This window comes from Vespa velutina, chromosome 17 (assembly GCF_912470025.1).
Source record: "Vespa velutina chromosome 17, iVesVel2.1, whole genome shotgun sequence".
In the NCBI taxonomy this organism is placed as follows: Eukaryota; Metazoa; Arthropoda; class Insecta; order Hymenoptera; family Vespidae; genus Vespa; species Vespa velutina.
This window is the reverse complement of record NC_062204.1, coordinates 4,545,861-4,566,080: the sequence shown is the minus strand read 5'-3', so window position 1 is coordinate 4,566,080 and position 20,220 is coordinate 4,545,861. Positions and strand designations below refer to the sequence as shown.

Genomic DNA, 20,220 nt, shown 5'->3' with positions numbered 1-20,220 from the left:
ACGGCTTATCTGTGAATTCCCTTAAATTGTAATATTTAACGTAACATTTAAAGATACCATATGTATATATATATATATATATATATATATATTTATACAGATTTGAAAATGAAATAGCATGTTTTTAATATCTATCGAGTTCGTAGAAACGTCTTTTCTCTTAGATCTACAGATAACGATCTAAAAATTACTTCTTTCTCACGAGTGTAAGAAAAAAGAATGCACGCATGAATAAATTAAGTTTGCGTATCTATAATAATTTCTATCTCGGAAGGAGTTATAAAACGATATTGAGGAAAGCTAACTTGATACCGTCTTTCAAAGTCGCTCGAAGTTTCTACTTTGCGAAAACAACAGGTATATAAAAGATCGTATCGAGAGCGTGATGCGACAGGTAGTACGTAAGCACGTGACGAACATCGTGCACGAGAATGATAGTACTTAGATGCGTATTTACATCTCGTCTTTACGTTCGCGTAATTCGAGAAAACTATAGGACGATTAATCGGAATCGGATATTATATGCTCGAACAAGACATTCCATGATCTTGGAGAGGCATCGACGTGTACCTTTTGACTCGATCACGTGAAAGTCAGGAAAGGACTTCATATTTCTATGAAGAACGATGTGTGATAATTATCGTGAACGACGAGATGTTTGATAATTACTAAGGGCTAAAGAGCATTATGCCGGTTTTCGATTAATCCCTAAGTAAATGCACATCTTTCCGTCGAGTCATTATATTATTATTTTCGATATTATTTACGTATGCATTATGAATTATTACGCGTTAACAGTTATCAGTTTGATAAATATCTACCGTGGCTGAAACTTTTAATCTTCGTTACTTAGACATTTAATATCTTATTATGGATCTGTTAAATTCGTCCAGTCATTAATCAAAACGTAACGTTTTAAACGTTAAAAATTATTACTTTTCTTTTTATCCTCGCACGTTCTATATGAAATCAAAAAGATTGATATTAATAAATGAATTACTCCTGCGGATAGGCAAATAATTCATCGATTACGCCGAAATGGCGTTCGTCTGGGGTTTTTTCGTCGACGATGTAAAAAGAAACTTTACAGGTCAAGCAATAATTGCCATATATATTTATTTAACTTCGGTTAGGTATACAGTTTAGTTTAATCGGATTATCAATGGCTATGGCTTAAGAAGCATCAAAGAAAGAATGTATGATTTCTTTGTCGTTTGCTCTCACTTTGTTTGGTTGGTCTTCCCCACGTGGGCCGACCAACCTGCTGGCGTGTTAGTTATGCGTTTTGCCGGAGGTGGCGTAAAAGTTGCAACGAGGTCGCCACAGTTCGCCTTTTCGCGAGCGCCATCTCTTACCAGGAAAAACAGTATTGAGGATTATTTAGCTATGCTAACCTTCGTATCTTTGAGAAGTATCCCAATAGTGGGATAAACGTGTTAAAGGATGTTCGGCCGATTCGTTTCTAGCATTTTAAATGCATTACCGTACGTCCCATTTCGTTTATTTATATATATTTCGTTTACGTCAGTGTCTGCATATGTAATGAGATCATTCTTAAAAATATCTCTTCCCAACAGACACAATACGTCAAGCAATGGGCTCGTTCGATCGTTGAATTTACCGAATCTTGGATCGAATCAGTGTCAATGGAATTTCACATCCGTCAGAACAAAATTCTTCTACATAACGAAACCGAGGTATAACTTTCCAAAACCTTCAGAGTACAAACGAGTTACTAGATTGGGATGGCATGCAAGGATGTCTACGCCTGAGGGTAGACGAATTCTTATGAGAAGAATATTAAAAGGCAAACATGTACTAAGTCATTAATTATTTTACACAATATTTCTCAAGTAGTTCATTAAATATCTCTATTAAATATATGTTGAAATAATTTTTATTTCTTATCATTCCTGTGTCCCACAAATGGGATTTACATGCGATGAAAATATTCCAGCGCCACATATATACATATATATATATATGTGTGTGTGTGTGTGTATATGTATATGTATATGTACTTGTATATGTACATGTATATGTACTTGTATATGTACATGTATATGTACATGTATATGTACTTGTATATGTACATGTATATGTACATGTATATGGCTGTTCGCCGAGCCTAAAGACTTTCTCTATTCGTTGATTTCCTGTAACTCGGGTATATTTTTAAATTTCAACTGCCTGCAAGTCCAGTCGAATGGCGATATTAGCGGTGCTTCTATCGTCAAAGATTCGCCCTTGAATTTTGGTAAAATTACGCTTCGAGCATGAACGTGGCAAGGTATTAGTTCCCGTTTAGCTTTAGTTAAATATAATATTTCCAACAGTTTAGGATTCACTTCTGCTAAATTATTATTTGTCTTTGCAAATGGACTTACTAATAACCATTTGCCTGCGATATTCTGTATTCTAGATCCATAAATATTATCTCCCAGAATTGGAGTATACAATCTGGTTGAAGCGAACAAACGTAAAGCATGCCATTTTATGGTTGACGCTTTCATCTCTATTAAAGAACTTAGGTTGTTCGTTGAATTTGAGATGATATTAAATTCGATATTTAACACTTTTATTTCTCGCCGCTTTTCCGCTTTCTTACTCCATTTCTCTTCAATTACTACCTATAAATTTATAATATGGAATAAAGTAAATAAAATTGGTACACAGCACGGCGACATAAGCACGGTAGAAAATAAAATTACCCTCTTTTCAGATTCTGATCGATTAAACAGCTTCGACATACACAAATGTTCCGTTCCTTTTATTTGACTTGGTACTCTTGAAGTGACAGTCCAATACGTTTTATTAAGAATTTTCATTCCTATCGAACTCTGATAAGAAGAATTTATAGCATCTTGCAACGTTTTGTTCGCAGCTAATAGCGTTACGCCGCTCATAAATCTGCAGTTAATGCGAAACACATAATAAAGATCAGAAAAATATTTCTCTTATAAGAAAACTTACTTTTCTGGCGTTTTAACTATAATAAGTTCGGCATATCCTAATTTCTCTGCTAAAAATGGCATACTATCTTCTAAGGTATAATCCACGCCATTTGGCACTATGGAATAAACATTGAAATTATTATTATTATTATTATTATTATTATTATTATTATTATTTAAAAGCATTGGCTTTCTGGCTGATATGCCGTATGGTTTATTTATCGCAACCAATCCGTCTGTAAACAAAGAAAGGTAATGAAGAAGAAAAGTGATGAAACAAAAAGGAAAGATATTCTCGTTGTATCCGAGGTAAATAATAAATACATATACAATTTCTCTAACCTTTGTTGTATATAACATTATTTAACAAGTATTGGGAGAAGCTCTCATGAGATTTCCATGGGTGCAACTTGCGATAGGGATGAATGATTTTCTCTTTTTTCACGGTATACTTTACGTCGTCGGTGAAATGTCTATTAAGAAACTTCTGACGCTGTTTCTTCGTCGTGCAAGCACGTAATGGTGCCGAAAAGGAAAATTTTAATATCACATTCGGCATATTATTAATATTGCCTGTTCCCATCGCATAAAATCCCGACGTAATTGTTGTTACTGCGTCTCGTATATAATAAAACTAAAGAATACTTTTCCTTTTCATATTTAATACAACTTTGTAACCTTAAATATATTTATCGAAGGATCCATTGATAATACGTTCCGATATATGTGTTACGTTGAAGAAATAAACGCAACATTAATTATTAAAAGATATTTATGAGAAAGAGCAAGATTTACATATATAAATACTTTCAAACAAATATTTCTCGTTGGTTTCTCAATTCTTTCTACCTCGTGCGCCATGTACGTGTTAGCGCCTGCGCAGTTCTGGAACTGTTCAAAATGCCGTTGCGTTGCGTGCGATGCATTTGGGAGAAATGAAAGCCGATTGGCTGATTCGAACGGGTCTAATCTATAAAAGATTGGCCAATGCCAATGAGACTTAATTGAGTGTTCAGCTTATTGCGTTGTGGCGGAAATTTTACAACAGAAAGTTTTCCAAAAGTTGCCGAAGAAGTATCGATCGGAAAGATGATGAATTTGAAAGGATGAATTTGTTCTTTTCCATCATTTGCAACTTGTTGTAAAAAATCTTTTCGACTGTGACTGATACGAATGATGGAACTTTTTTTTATTTCAGATAAGAAAAATAACAAATAATGGCAGTAGAGAAATTTTCTTCTTTTGCTTTTTCTTTGGCAAAGAATGCCTCTGTGTCGCTGCTTATTGTCCAATTTCCATTCTTAAAACGAGGAAAGTATGTAACGCGCGTGGCAACGTGAAAAGAAAAAAAAAAAAAAAAAAAAGAAAAAGAATCGAAGGAGAGGGATCAGAAAAGGATACGGTTGAGAAAGGCAATATTCTATTTTAATTAGAAAATCGTTTAGAGTCATACCGAACGTATGAGACACAATATTCGTTAGACAAATATGTATATATCGACGATATGATAAGATATTGAGAGCGGCCATGCGCGCACATAAATCATATAACGCAAAAACTCATATCGATATGTATGATGCGTATAAAGTACGTATGGATGTGTATAAAGCAGGGAACATTCAAAACCTCGATTTAAATCGAGCAGCTTGAAAGCCTTGAGTGGGTGCCGGTTGTAAATTGAATCTTATTGGTCTTACGGCTTTCCCAGTTTTGCCGTTCGGAGTCGAGGCGGCTTGCCGACTCGAGGCTTTAATGGCTTTTGGCCGATAACGATACCACCAATATTCGAAAGCTAATGTTAAACAAGCGAAAGCGATGCCCACGAAAATCACTACGAAGACACCACCGATATTGTGAATGCTAATACCATCGCTCTGCTCGTCCTCCTTCCCGCAGTCCTTCCTTTCGGGATTACGTTTCCACCATTTGTCCTTTAGTTTCTCCAATTTTCTCTTATTCAACAATATTAAAATCCTACGTATTGAAAAGATATAATAACCTATTATAATTATTATCCTGTGAATTATGTAAGGAACGAAATAAATTATATTTACGTCTATTTACGTACGCATTGTTAAATTGTTCCTTCAACGGTGAGCCTTGTTGCACGGCAATAGCGTAAGGCTTCCTCGAGAATTCTTCTCCTACTTGCATAACATCGCAATTCGTCATAGCGAGATACTTGATCGTCGATGCATCTTCGATGTAGGCGAATTCATTATTCGAATCAATACGTAGAACCCGTCTAATTGCCTCTTCCGCGGTAGCCGGGAAATTAGCCTCTTTCATAGCCTGAAACATTTTCGTATACTTATCGCTGACGGGATATTCCCAGACGGCCAATTTTGCCCTTTCCACTTCCGACAAGCTATCGTTCAAGCTCATATCCTTCCATATTCTGCAATTAATTTAATTAAAGAATAAATCTCTGGTGATATGATATCTGGTGATAACGCTCAACTGGATATCTCTATTTGGAGTTTCTCGTTTGGACTTACTCGTAAAATCGAGCCTCGATGTGAGCCATCCTCTCGAAGTAAATATACGCCGCAGAATTTTTAACTGGCGCATACTGTATCTTATACTGTTTGCTAAGATCGTCCAAAGATTCGATCGGCGTGTCGAGCCTAGAGACCGTGAGAAACGCGGCAAGATTCGCCGTGTAAGAGGCGATTATGATGAAACCAAAGAGCCACCAGGTAGCAGCGACGAGACGTCCCGAGAGATTTTTTGGTGCCTCCCCACCGCCCTGGGGTGTCAACGAGGTCATACAGAACCAGAGACACTCCTTCAAATTGAACTCTCTCTTCTCGTCGTCGTCCTTATACTTTTCGCGATTATTTTGATAGCTATAGGGTGACCAACGATCGAAGACCCACATGAGGAAGCTCGTGAAGAAGTAAGCGGCGAGTATGCAAAACCAAACCTCGTTTTCCAGGACAGTGAGGAACTTGAAAAGGGACGTTTGAGTTTTTGGTTTCAACATCATTATCGTTAAACCAACGAGATCGTAATAAGGGACGGTAAAGTCAACGACCTTCTCTCTCTCCGCCATAACCCAGAGTGTACCGAGCGCGATATCCGCTCGTTTCTCCATTAGCTCTTTTATCATACCGTTCCAGCTGCCATTCTCGCTCATCTCGCCGTAATCATCTATCGCTCGTATGTCGTATTCGAACTCGACGGTCTGGCGTATCTCGTTGAGTAGATCGATGCAAAACCCATACCACTCGCCTGTCTCCTCCTTGTACATGACGAACGGCGGATGGATAACCGTCACGACCCTGTAGCTCGTCACCGCTGTGCTATTTACGATGACACTGTTGATGACCTTAAAACAAGACGTATCATAAACTTTTTCCAAAACTTATTCATCAACGAGAATGGGCGAATTAATATGATAGCGGGGGAAAAAAAGAAAATATAATATCGAAGGAAATATGTCTACGAAGTATATAGAAATTCCATTTATAAAGTTTCGTAACCATATGTAGGTAGATAAATCCCTGAAAGATCTCCGCCTGCATCGGACGCGACGAACGTTCTCGATTGATCTCCTTGCGATTCTCGATGCGAGATAGCTCTTGCTTGAGACAAGCCTCAAAGGATCAAGTCGGGAGAGAGGCTTGACATTTGAAGGTACCAATAATTGACTATAACTTGCCTCCAATGGTGAGTCTAATCCAGCCGACCAACTTCCTGTACTCTCGGTGGACGTCAACGTCTCCTTCTCTATGTAGACCAAATTGATGGACATTTGAAAATCGACCCCGTGCTCTCCATTCTTTTTGCCCCATTTGAAAGGTGCATAAGTTGGCGTCATATTCTTCGACGTAGCCCGAAGCTTCTCGAGAAAATCAAAATTTCTGCTGGGCGTGTTGTTGACGTTGTAATCATCGCAACCGATATGAGAAGGTAGGACCGGCCACTCCTCGCGTTCTATCGCCGATTTCATGCTTTCAACGCCGAGCAATGTCAAATCGTAATAAAAGGCGGACGATAAAAAGGGACTAGGTAGAATAGCTTCGAGAGAATCGTCGGCGCTCGATGTATCATCCGTCTCTCTCAATTCCGGTTTCATGAATAGGAGACTGATATTTTTGCAATTGCAATTTGGCCAGATATCTTTTTCCATGGTCAAGGCGAACCAACCGTACTTGTGGCCGGTAAAATTTAAAGCTTCCGCGGTTTTAAGAACCATGTCAATGGTCTTTCCCTCACCCAGAATAAAATAATTGACAACGTCCAAATCTCGCATACCCGAAAGTTGTTCCTTCATGTCGTCGACGGTTTCTGCAATGTTGTTTATCACGTGTCTCGTCGGCACGTTCAGCAGGAGACTGTTGTACTTGTGGCTCATGTCGAAGTTACGATCGAACAGTATCGCGGCGTTTGTGATTTTAAGGTAAATGGCCAATTTTCGAATGATCCAGGGCACCAAATCAGCCGGCGGCATTACCTGCACGAGATAGGACCTCTTCTCTTGGTCCAAGTTACTCCAATAACGCAAGTCCTCCTCTTGTCCAAATTGACTGGACAACGTTGGCAAGCCGAGTGCACTCGAAAAGGAGTTCGACGCTTCGACGGTCCAACCGGCGATCGCCGTTGATAGAACGAAATCCGGCGCGTTCCCTGTACCCTTGCCGATTGCCTTTTCCCAAGCATCGCATATCCGATGGAGAGAATCTTGGGGATCGGATCCGTTCGCTTGCACCGAATAAACTTGACCTAAGTGACCTTGATATTTATCGCGAAGCGTTTTCAGGGCCGCCTCTATGCTCGCGTTAGCTATCTCGTTGGCCTCGTCGTTGATCACGACTGAAAAGAGCATTTGTTTTCGTCTATTATTATCGATCGGTTCGTTATTTTCACTTTTATATAAAAGAAAATCTTAAAGGGTAACACGTACAGATATTAACCGGTCTTGAATTCGTTACGATTCCTTTCCTCGTCGCCTTATTTGCCATTGCTTGAGCATCGACCGGACTTTGACCGTATTTAGGCGAAAGAACATGAATGACGAAGGTGATTAACGTAAGAAAGGCAAAGTTCATGGTCGAGGATTGCACCGTTAAACGCTTTCGTTTCAATTTCAAATAAGATCCTTCCCCAGGATCCTTGTCCCTCCCTTCTAGATTCTCTAGTCGCGTCGCAAATTGATTTGACGATTGATAAAGGCTTATAGAAATGATGGGCACACGATATTCGTCTATGCGAAGTTCTATTATCGGGCAAGGCCTCTTCTCCGGACAAGACTAGTATTCGAACTGGAACTATGCTCGGTGCTTCGCTTATTTTTGTTTGCCCCATCGGTTGCCTCGGGGATGACCCAATCAATCCTTTGGACTTTCTTGCCTTTATTTTTACAAAGGATCTATATATTATTGACATCCTAATTATTATCCAATCGTTAACAACATTCTCCTTCTCCTTATATTTCTCCTTCGTTTATTTTTATATCCGACAGATACGTTTAACAATTATTCCGAAAATGTTCATTTACTGTATATAAACATCTAAAGTATTATCTGGATGTTTATATATGTATATGTATATGTATATGTATACATGTATACATATATATGCATTTGGCAGATCTCTCATATAAATTTTTCAGTTAAATTATATACGTATACGTATATACTTATAAAAGGCTTACTTATTAATGAGTCACTTACAGTCACGAGCTTTCATTAAACTTACGTAGAACATTCTAATCGTACGATACATATACGAGATAATAATCTTGAACGAAACTTCTTCAAAATGCTGCCCTTACGATTAATGCGACATTAATTCGTGATATTTTTAGCTGTGATAAAGCAACTTTATTCAGTCCATTATAGGTATTAGTATCGGTCCGACATAAAGACGAGATAACAAAGTTTTGAGAAGAAGTAAAGAAGGCTCGGTCCATCTTATATATCTACGTATCCTATATACATGTATATATATATATATATATATATATATATATACATGTGTATGTATGTATGTATGCATGCATGCATGTAGATATGCACGTTTATATTGCTAAGTGCATCGCGCTGCTAATGGATCCCAGCTACGAATCGCTATAGCTGAAGGTTAGAATGATGACAATTTACTCTTCGTTAATTGGACGAGCCAGGGAATACATAAATAGGATCTTTCGGTTAATGGTAAGCCGTAATCGAATGGGTCGACATTAAGGACTTAACTCCGATACCGATTAGATAAAACCATTTGTAGATTTTTAGTTTGTTTTGTTTTCTTCTTTTTTCTTTTTTATCCCCATGATAATATTATGCTTGAGATATAATATGCCATATATGTACGTCCATATATGTAAAAAATGAAATACCGTAATTCGAGATGAAAACGGTGTAAAACGTTGTCGAATCAGTTTTAGGAATCGTGTCTCCTAAATGTTTTGTTAATCTAGTTACATTGAAATGGGATTAAGTTTAAGAAATAAATCCTATCGTCCATTGTCTACTTTATTAATGAAAGTTCAGTAATATTTCAGTACTTTCGCAATATTTCATTTACATCGGATATTATTTGGAAATATTTAAATAATATCAGATAGAATCGCGAAGTAAGAGTTAAAACGTCGATCGCGACAAGAAATTTAATTGTTAATCTCTTATATTCGTAAGCGTTCTTCTTCATTCTCGGACGGTACGCAAGGGTCATCGTGCAGAGTACCAACGAAAACTTAAAATAAGTATATTTTTGCATAAAATTTTATAAAAATAAATAAATCGATTATATAAGGGAAATAGCCTTAAAGTCATCACTTTTAAAACCCTGCATTTTTTTTTTTTTCTTTTTTTTTTTTTTTTTTTTTTTTTTTTTTTTTTTCGTCAACGTCGACAAGGGAAAGAGGTTGTAATGGTTCTTTTTTAAAGCTGCGTACGCGGATAAACGAAATATCGTACTTTCTATTTTCTTAAGGATCCTCGCTGTAATATCAGATGTAATAATAGATTCAAAATCCACGTAACATGGCGAAAGGTTTTTGGAACCACGGCTGCGATCCGAGATGAAATATTCCCAGGCATCTTTCTTCCCTCGAAAGCTTATTTACTTAAATGACACATTCAGTTTTCTCTGGTACTTCCTAGAAACGAATTGGAAAGAAGAAATCTACGCGACGTGTAAAAATAAAAAAGAGGCAAGACGAAAGTTCGTAAAATCGGTGCGAATACGATTTAATCGCTTGAAATCGGATGCATTATTACCTTCATTATCTTTCTTCTTAAAGTTATCGTGCTTTGCGATAGGGGTATTAAAGTGCATTCTCTTGCTTTCAGCATGGAAACTACTTATCTAGGTGCAAGATCCACGAAACCGTGCGAGTTTAATTTATGCAACCGGCCTTCGCGATATACTCGTGTATATTGCTGAGAGAGCCATGAAAAAAGAAAGAAAGAAACAAATAAAAGTTATGCTCGACTCGGCGAATGATTTAACGTGCCAAAATCAACTTTTAGGAAAATTAATTAACGTTCGAATTAAATTAAATCCTTCAACGTGACGGATTACAAAGTGATGCGCGATGACATCGGAGCTTTCGTCACTGTAAATAAAGGAAAAAGTATTTGAAATCGAGGTCAGATTCTTACCTACGATTATACGGAAACCAGACGAAAAGGTTAATCTCATTATTTCGTGTTTCTTTGTATCGCGTAAGAAGCAAGTATCGTTTTGTTTGTTCTTTTTTTCTTTTCTTTTTTCTTTCGCTTCTTTTTTTTCTTTCGTTTCTTTTTTTTTCTTTTTTTCTTTTTTTCTTTTCTTCTATCGTAATTCGATGCACGAAAATACATCATCTCTTCGGCTGAGGATGGAAATCGAAGAGAAATTTTAATCAAAAGGATATCATCTCGTAACCCGTTGCAGCAACTACAGTCAATAATCATTCAGGCATTGTAGTTTATTCTCCTTTGTCACAATTTCCACGCTGCAATTTTCCTCTGGCTGCTTCTCCTCCGGCTGCTTCTCCTTTGGCTGCATTTCGTATGCTACGGTACGAAGAAAACGTTATTAATCGTTATTGTTGTCGGATAACAAAAATATATCTTTTGTCTTTTTATTCAATCCTAATTTGTTCGATCCAGCGGCTACGATGGACGTTATAAGAACATTTCTTACGTACACTTACGTCTTAAGTTGAAAAGTTGTCGCTCGAGGATGAATGAACGAATGCAGAACGAATCTCATAGATGATCATATTTCAACTTGTTTCCTTTTTTCTTTTTCTTTTTCTTTTTTTTTTTTTTTTTATTTTCCTCAAAGAATCGTTTCCATGGGAAGGCGCACGCAGCAAACGTTCGTCCAACAAATAATGTCAATCTACTACTTACTTCCTATTCTTGTGTTTGTGCTCATCAGCAATTCTTTTCAATTTATTCGAATTTACTTTCGCAAGTAGGTCAAATAAATGAAGCTTGCTTGTCGTTTAAAGAAGGAACAAAAAGGAAAAAACGATAGATATTATTTTCACTTTATCTAGTGCAGGGGCAAGTGTAAAAGGTGTATTCAAGTACGTATGGCTACATCACTCTGAAGATTAATCGAAGTAATCTGTAAATATTTTTTTTCGATATCTCTCTCTCTCTCTCTCTCTCTCTCTCTCGCGCGCGCGCGCGCGCGCTCGCTCACTCGCTCTTCCTCCATTTCGAAAGGAAAAGAGAACGCGTTTGTTCGTCGAAATTAGTTGAGTTAAAAATGAAACTGACTCTGTCGACTATATCACAAGTAACTAACACGAATCATTAATAATCGTTGAAAAAGAAGAAAAGGGAAAGAAAGAAAAGAAAGGAAAAAAATATTGAACGATCCTAGAATTACTTTTAAAATTCATCCACTTATCGCTCGAACATTAAACTAATCGAAGAAAAGCAACGACACGCGAAGGTGTACGCGAGTGACAGAAAGCAGTCGAGATCGAATCGCAATTTGCACGTTATATATGAACTCCCTCTCTCTCCCTCTCCCTCTCTCTCTCTCTCTCTCTCTCTCTCTCTCTCTCTCTTCTAAATACATATGAATCTAACAACAGATATACGAGTATATCGATGCAATATATCGTATATAACGGGAAGCGTCTTCTTTCGCGATTACTTTGTATGATTACTTTGACCAATGAATATTATTAGCCACGATTAGAAATTCATTTTATATATCACGAAATACTGGTATACCGGAACGTAGGTATGGCGTAATTCTTCTCGATGAAAGCTCCATTGATTTTAATTAAATACCTATTTCTCTTCGACCGCCTTTAATCAACTCCCTTTGGTACGTAGCTTTGAAAAAAGATCGATCGAAACTATTCAAAGGAGATGAGCGATATAAGTAATATAGATATATATATGTAGTATAATGTTCGTAATCATCGTCTTGCATTTTATCAGATTTCTACTTGTTTTTTCTAGAAAATGAACGAACAAGTAAAATTTTTAATTACACGTTTTCCCGTCGTTATGCAAAGTTTGCCCTCTTATATGCGACGCTGCTGCACGAGGATGTTGGTCTTTTGTGAGCGAAAAACGGTCGAGTAGGTTTTTAGTAGTACTACTACTACCTACTAAAAACCTTCTCTATCTCCAAACTTTTATTTTTTCAATCTTCATTTAAGCTAGTTCAAGCAATTCAAGATAACGAAGTTAAACGTATGTCGGAGAAACTGAACGCTATTTACGCACGAATTCACAATAGAAATGTGTTGAATCGAACGTACGACTTTGTAATCCTTTTTCAAATTTCAAAACCTTCAAACCCAAGCATTGCGATCGCGAAAAGAATGGAAAGTATACTGCTTCTTTCTATATTCTCTAGTGTTCCATTTTGCTACATACTCGGGGGGAGAGAGGGGAAGAGTAATGCGTCGGAACGGACAAAGGTTCTTTTATATTCCGTTACCGTATTTTCTTTCGGTGCTGAAATAACTGGAGACGACGAAAAAACCAAGAGATGAGCGAGAGAGAGAGAGAGAGAGAGAGAGAGAGAGAGGAAAGAAAGTAGAAAAGTCTACGATAATAATCGTCCGTTTGGATGACTTTAATATAATAGAAGGAAATGCAGCTACGTCGGGTCAGAGAAAAGGAGCAAAGTTCAAATTGCAAACGTGACTGGCACATTTCTGACTCGTGGATTACTTTTAAGAAGAAGGTATATTTGATATACCTATTTGAAGACTCATGATAACGAGCGAACTATAGAAATGTAAATGTAACAACGTCGTTCGAATTCGCAAAAAATTCATCTTCTAGAAAATGTCCTCTTAGAGTACCTATTTACTTTACGTAAGATATATTATATGTTATTATTCCAAAGACGTTTTCGATCGCACGTACCATTCGACTCGAAAGATCGAATACAATACGATTTTCATTATTTCCATCTTTCGATATGTAGGTAAGTCGTGGCCTAAAGCCATTTTTTCCGCGGTTTCGCTCGATAAGAAGCGCATAAAAAGGGTCCCTCGAATCCACGAACGACCGATTCCTCGATTTCCTCGAGAAGTAAATCTCAAAGATCTTGTTTCCGAGCTCGACTCATTTTCATTTGCATATTTCACAGTTTCCCTCGTCGAGGATTCGAAGTTCGCATTATCAGAAAAGGTTTTTTGAGTTCTAAAACTATCTCGCGGATTCGATCGAGGAATCGATAGGCGATCGTGATCGAATGAAAGGAAAAGACGATGAATTATAAGAAAATCTAACAATAAGACTCTGCGTTTTCACCGAATTTTGAATATTTTAATCAAAGATCATTTCTTCTCGTTCACATTTATTTTAAACAATGTATATAATAATAGTAATATTAATAGTAACGATAATAGTACTAATAATAATAATAAAAATAATAATAATAGTAATAATAATAATAATAATAATAATAATAATAATAATAATAATAATAATAATAATAATAATAATAATAATAATAATAATAATAATAATAATAATAATGATGATGATGATGATGATAAAGCAATAATTCGACCATCGGAACATCTAAAAGGACACGATCGATAACGTACGATCGTTTCTCGGAATGTAGGAAAAATAAAAATAAAAATAAAAATTGTTAATTAATAATTGCATGTGATGGCTCGCCGTATCTGTCGTGTTGTGTATGCTCTATACATCCGTCGAATTTGTCTTTCGCTTTCGATCGAAACTCATGTTGTCTGGTTCACTCGTTCAACGTATTCCTATGGGACTCGTCGTACGGGTTAAATATTTTTCATTGTTACCCCCACGAATATTTCGATAAAGGAATGAAGTATGTAGATATTCCTTGTACGTTCAGATATTATCGAAGAAATTTCCTTCGATAACGTTATAATATTAATCGGACATTGTGTATGTATTTACATGTTCAAACGGCAGGCTAGCGCATTAAACGTTTGGTATATTTATTTCTTCTTTTTCTTTTTCCCTTCGTTCGTCGATTTTCTCCTTTTCTTCGATATCGGAAATATTTTATTATATTGTACATAGATACACGTACGTATTCAGATGTAGTTACTTAGATATCTGTTCGTATATTTTTTTCCTTTAACTTTCTTTTTATAGAATCGAAGTTTAATGGAGCGCGTGAAAACGAAGAAACGTCATGTCACCATCTCGTGTCGTCTTTTCGGAAACTTTCGATTAATCTTTGCGCTAAAACGATGAGTCTCGTTAATCTTTCTTTTTCTTGGATTTTTTCTATTTTTTTTTTTTTTTTCCTTATCGATCGATACAATATATATGTATATGTACACGTATAACAATATAAATCTAACAAGCATAGTTCCTCGACGATCAAAATGGTCTCTCGATCTTGGAACCTCGTTCTCCTTTTTTCTCGTTTTATTATAATATTCGCTCGATTAATTTCAATAACACGAAGAAAATCAAGGAGGAACGGGCTCTGTACGAAGAATTATATCTATATGTTTATATATATATATATATATATATATATATATATATATATATGTATATGTACAAACGAGGAAGAGAAGCTCCATTCGTGTTTACACATTACGCATGCATACTCGAGCTCCTGTATTGCTATACTTGTAAATCACAACCAACGGAGTATTAGTTTATTAACTAGATATATATATATATATATATACATATATATACATACATATATATATATATATATTTATATGTATATATATATTTTAGTTTAAAATCGGACGTCCAATCGCAACGTAGACAGTGATAGCTTGATTCGCCAATCGTAACGTTAGGATTTTCACTTTGCTATCGAGTTGGAAGAAAGTTCCTTTTTCTAACGCGTCAAATAGATTTCTTTTATAAATATAAGATCGAATCGTTGTTTGTAATCCATAAGAACGTCTTGATTTGCGAATCTCCCGATGGATATAAATATGAATATCGACCGAATGGTTTGTAATACTTGGTACGATATAATATAACATACGTATTGTATACTATATAAATATAATATGTTTCACGTATGCTCACGTATATACATATGTATATTCATATAGCGTAAAATAATACATTTATGCGTTTCGAAAATCTCATCCCGAAGAGAGAGAGAGAGAGAGAGAGAGAGAGAGAGAGAGAGGAAGAGAGAGAGGAAGGGAGGTAGAATTTCCCAGTTCATGAAACATGTATCGTTCATGAAACATGTATCGTTCATGCAACGAGTTTTCTCGTTATCGGGCGCAGAATGAAAATAAAAGATGAATATAGATCATACGAATACGTCAGAGAAACCGCTAACAAGTACGTGAACGAAATAATACGTCATTCAATGGGACCACCAACGAAAAAAGGACCTTAGTCTAGATTTAATTTTACGTTTAACCTTGTTCAATTGTTATAATCGTCAGTTTTTGTCTCTTTTTTGACGAATAAAACATTATTATGCAACAAGGAAAATACGTTCACTTTTTTAAACCGCTTCACATGTATTTGAAGAAGCGATTATAATTAAAGAAAATCTATATTATTAGAAACTTGATTTATCGAATATTAATCGAATGTTAATGGTCACTATTTTAAACGCCTTCTCAAAGAGAGAGGGAGAGAGGGAGAGAGAGAGAGAGAGAGAGAGAGAGAGAGAGGAAGAGTAGCTACTATCCAGCTACAAGAGAAACTAAGTTAGATGCCAGTTGGTAATTTCTCGATGACAAACATGATTAACGTCGAAGTTGCGTGTTCTCCTTCTTTCGTTCAAAGTTCAATAGTCGATACCAGATTTAATTATCAAAAGGTTCTCTCTGTAAGTTGATAATGCTAATTGATTTCATTAACGGAATGTTGCAGGAATCCTCTTTCTCAACTAAACGAAAAAAGGAAGGAGAGAGAGAGAGAGAGAGAGAGAGAGAGAGAGAGATTTGATTTCCAAATGGGGAAAAAAGAAAAAGGAAAATAAAATTACACGCAACTAGGTACTTACTCTTTTGAAATTTCACGTTAGAATTGATGCCATCGGAAGGAAGGAAAAGTAATTTAGGTGAAAAGTAAACTCGAATCGAATCGCAAAGACGATCCAAGGAATCAGAGAAATTCTATGGTAACATTAAACGACAATATTTCAATGAACGTCTCGTTGAAATATTAGAATCCAATTGTAGATATACAAGGGAGACTCTCTTCGAGAAGGAATTTTCGTTTTGGACCATAAATATTTGTGATTTTAATGAATGACATAACGAATATTTCGTTCCCGGAAGGATCCCCGCTGCATCGTCAGTGGCCAAGCTCGATATTTGGTAAATCCGTTCAATCTCTCTTTCTCACCCTCTCTGCCTCTCTATATTTTTCTCTTATTCTTCCTTCTTCCTTTTTTCTCAATTTTTTCTGTTTTCTTCACTAAAGTAAGCTTAAATTTAAAATCTTGTGACGTCCGTAGCGCGTGGCTACGAAGCGTACATATCTCACAACCTTATCACAACCTTATTATAGAGTGCCCTTGCGACGAAGTCGTGGCTTAATTTGTTAGAGCCGCACTCGAGAGGGGAAGTTCAAGTTGGAAGGGAAAAGGAGAGGTGAGGGAGGGCCAGCGCCGTCGAGCCCTCTCTCTTATTTTTTTTTCTTTTTTCTTTTTTTTTTTTTTTTGTTTTTTCTTTCGCTTCATTTTTTGTCCCTACAAATATCCTCGTCTGTTTTCCTCATAATTCGATCTTTTTATGGTAACATGGTAAAAGATACATTCCTATGTACGTTCTCTACGTGTTTCCCGCTTTCGCATCGAGTAAAATTCTCGACGAGTCCTCGAGTCGAGAGAAAAGTACTCTACACGTACGTACATCCGAAAACAGGGATGACTTATGGCTTCTCCATTCGAAAGCGTTTCACTTTCTAAATCTCTTGTCTTGTTCTTTCCTTTTTTATTCTATGGCTGACGGTGCGAACAATTGTTCTATGTATCGAAGAAGACTACAAGCTATTATAGTCAATTTGTCGAATCTTCGATAAGTCTTAAAATGAGTGTAACACAGTCTGTTATTTTTCACAATCGAAAAATTCAGCATGCACCGTTTCTGTGTTTAGATGTAACTTACGATTCGACGAGTTCTTTTCTCGCGAGACCCGAACGAGAATGGATTCTTACATCGTTAGCGCACTTTTATATGGCGCTTATACACGTATATTCGTGCATTATGCTGCGTATTTACGCATAGGTATTTATGCGTGTATACGAGCCTAGAAACAATTTTTGTAAATAATCTTTATGTGTTACGTATTATAGCACAACCCTCATCTTTCGCGTACTTTGTATATTATGTGTGTGTGTGTGTGTGTGTTCCTTTTTTGTTTTGTTTTATTCCTTAGCGTTTAAGCATTGGTCATTTCCTATGACGTGTCTTTTTCTTCGTTTTTCCTTTTATTTCGCTTAGGTACTTTTACGTAAGTGTTCGTTATCGATACTCACAACCATAATAGTGTTTTACGAACGATAAGTATATGTATATACCTTCTATCGGTTTTATCTAAAATACGCGAGACTCTTCCTATCGTGGCTAATTATTTGCGAGATGTACTCGATCGACCCTTCCTCCTTTCCTTTCGACGATAAAAAGATGATCTCTTTCCTGGGGAGAAAGGATCTTTGTCGAAATCGATTCCGACTTTAATTGGACCGAACGCTTTTGTCATGAATATCGCCGAGCGAACGCAACGCGTGGATTAATAATTCTCAACTTTCAATGATCGCAAAGAAAAAAAGAGGAAATTAAAGAGAGCGAGAGAGAGAGAGAGAGAGAGAGAGAGAGAGAGAGTAATTTAATTCGAATAAATATGAGAGCAAATATGAGAGCATTTTTTACTCTTCTACATCGATTGTGAGTAAAAAGAAAAAAGCTTTTAAAGAGGTAGAGTACAAGTAAAAAAAAAGAAATCATTTTTCATCGTTTATGTAGACGGGAGTGTGCGCATGCGTAGAGAAAGGTTTTTTCCCTTAAATTCGAATTTCGATTAAATACGATGGACCGAGACGACGTAGCAGCGCTACGAAACTCCGCTCGTAACGTTAATTAGAAACGAATTTGAAAGGGTCGATTCGTGCGAAAATAGATGGGGATTTAATGGGGATCGGTAGGGAAAGACGAAGAAGCAACGGTAAAATTACAAGAGGGAGGAATTGCCGAGGATTCCCGAATTGGGCTCAGAACAATCGACACGTTGGAGAATTTTTCTAATTATTTCCAGCATGGTCTTTGATCTTATTAATACTTTGTCCGACTACAAAACCCGTTAAATATGATTCATTCGTTGGAATCGCATAATCACGTTTCTTAACAGAATAAGAGAATTTGCTAAGGACGAATTATAAAAAAAAATTCAAATCCATTTTCTCTTATTTCTTTTCGTTTCGTTAAATAACCATTAAACCTGGTCTCGCCTACATCGCCGAGTCGTCGTCTTTCGATAGGCGCATTTGAAAGTTATAAATAAAAAAAAAAGAAAAAAAAATAAAGAAAGATATGTCTATTGTCTCGCATCGTATCTCATGGCTTATACGTACATTTTCCCAATGAGTCCCTTTCTTTCCGAGGGAATAGCAGAAGACGATTCTACCGTAGAAGAAAAGTTTCAAGGGAGGAGAGGGACGATACCTCAGGGACAATGAAATTTTTAATTAACCACTGTGAAAGTTCCTGTCCCCACCTGCCCTCTATCGCTCACTCCCCTTGCTCTCAATTCGATTCTACTCGACTCGCGTACCAGTCTCGGGAAATTCGGCCCCGTGTCAGAGAATCCCATTCGTTGAATAATTGGACCGATCTTCCGAAATGTCTCCCACATTTAGTCATTAATACTTCATTATGATCGATCGGCCGGCTTAAAGCGAATAGTTAAGCACCAATAGGGAATTAACGTTCCATTTGACTAATAAACCGCTAATTCAAATAGTCTCCCGTTCTCTCCTTATCATAGGAAAGGTACAAAAAAAAAAAAAAAAAAAAAAAAAAAATCATAAACGATAACGCACGATTAACGAACGAAGAAGGATCTTCTTCCTCTTCGTTCGATAATACTTCGTTCAAGAAGGAAGGCACCGAAAGTCAACGAGATATCGTAATATTGGAAAATCTCTGCTCGAAATCGATTTCCTTAAGAATCCTTTCTAACCATTTTCTTCAGATTCCCCAAGAGAACGATTCTATTCGTTCCTACGTTCTAGGATAAAAATCTCTTCTCCATCTCCTAGATGGTACACCATCTAAAAGTCGAGTGATCGCGAACTCTATCCGAACTGGTATCCGTACTGGGAAATGTGTGACTTTACGTAACGTCGATTATACGCGGATTATACCTACATGACTTTTCTCGAACGTAAGTAAGCGTGCCATATAAGAGACGCCTAACGCACGAGTAATCTTCGTTTCACGCAAAATCCAATGTACAGCCAGTGTACAATCGGTGTACATCCAGTGTACACGTGTTTATTAAAGTATATCAATACACAACCGTGCATTAAGATAAACGTTACGCGCATTGATTGCCAAACGAATTTTCCTTTAATCGATATAATCGGCAACCATATATTTTTCTATACCTTATTTTAGACATTTTTTCGTTTTCTCGAGCGGACCATACGATTTTTCTTTTTTTTTCTTTTCTTTTTCTTCGCGATTACTCGTTATCTCGAAGCATCGTTTCTTCCCTCCTCCGCAAACACATATGCAATTGTTTGCATTTTCAACGAGAAATTGTTACGAACTAGCGAGTGTTTCGCGGTAAATACCGCTCAACTCCTCGACGATGTTCGTTTACTCGTTTCTACGAAAATTGTT

At 36.7% G+C, this 20,220-nt stretch overlaps 2 protein-coding genes across 14 annotated transcripts in view; both read right to left on the bottom strand.

Annotated features, from left to right (window-relative positions):
- Window positions 1–1,881: 1,881 nt before the first annotated feature.
- On the bottom strand, window positions 1,882–3,821 carry LOC124955016 (mitochondrial RNA pseudouridine synthase Rpusd4-like). 2 transcript variants are annotated; one of them, XM_047508814.1, is made up of 4 exons: window positions 3,297–3,821; window positions 2,974–3,070; window positions 2,712–2,910; window positions 1,882–2,630 (listed from the first exon to the last, which is right to left on the bottom strand). In XM_047508814.1, exons 1-4 carry the CDS (start codon window positions 3,535–3,537, stop codon window positions 2,142–2,144), a joined length of 1,026 nt encoding a protein of 341 aa, XP_047364770.1. In that variant the 5' UTR covers window positions 3,538–3,821; the 3' UTR covers window positions 1,882–2,141. The 2 variants fall into 2 exon arrangements, with proteins under 2 accessions (XP_047364770.1, XP_047364769.1); XM_047508813.1 differs by having other exon boundaries at window positions 2,974–3,190; window positions 3,297–3,820.
- Window positions 3,822–4,361: 540 nt separating this feature from the next.
- Window positions 4,362–20,220, bottom strand: part of LOC124955015 (ionotropic receptor 25a) — a 36,871-nt gene continuing 21,012 nt past the window's right edge. For 4 of the 12 annotated variants that reach the window (XM_047508803.1, XM_047508801.1, XM_047508800.1 and 1 more), the window contains 6 exons: window positions 9,878–10,960; window positions 7,864–8,309; window positions 6,619–7,772; window positions 5,453–6,285; window positions 5,023–5,352; window positions 4,362–4,928 (listed from right to left, as the gene is read on the bottom strand). In XM_047508803.1, coding sequence (XP_047364759.1) covers window positions 4,574–4,928; window positions 5,023–5,352; window positions 5,453–6,285; window positions 6,619–7,772; window positions 7,864–8,008 — 2,817 coding nt within the window. In that variant the 5' untranslated portion in view covers window positions 8,009–8,309; window positions 9,878–10,960 and the 3' untranslated portion in view covers window positions 4,362–4,573. Of the gene's footprint in view, window positions 4,929–5,022; window positions 5,353–5,452; window positions 6,286–6,618; window positions 7,773–7,863; window positions 8,310–9,877; window positions 10,961–11,094; window positions 13,752–20,220 lie in introns of those variants that run through there. The other 8 variants (XM_047508807.1, XM_047508806.1, XM_047508810.1 and 5 more) reach the window with 8 other exon arrangements.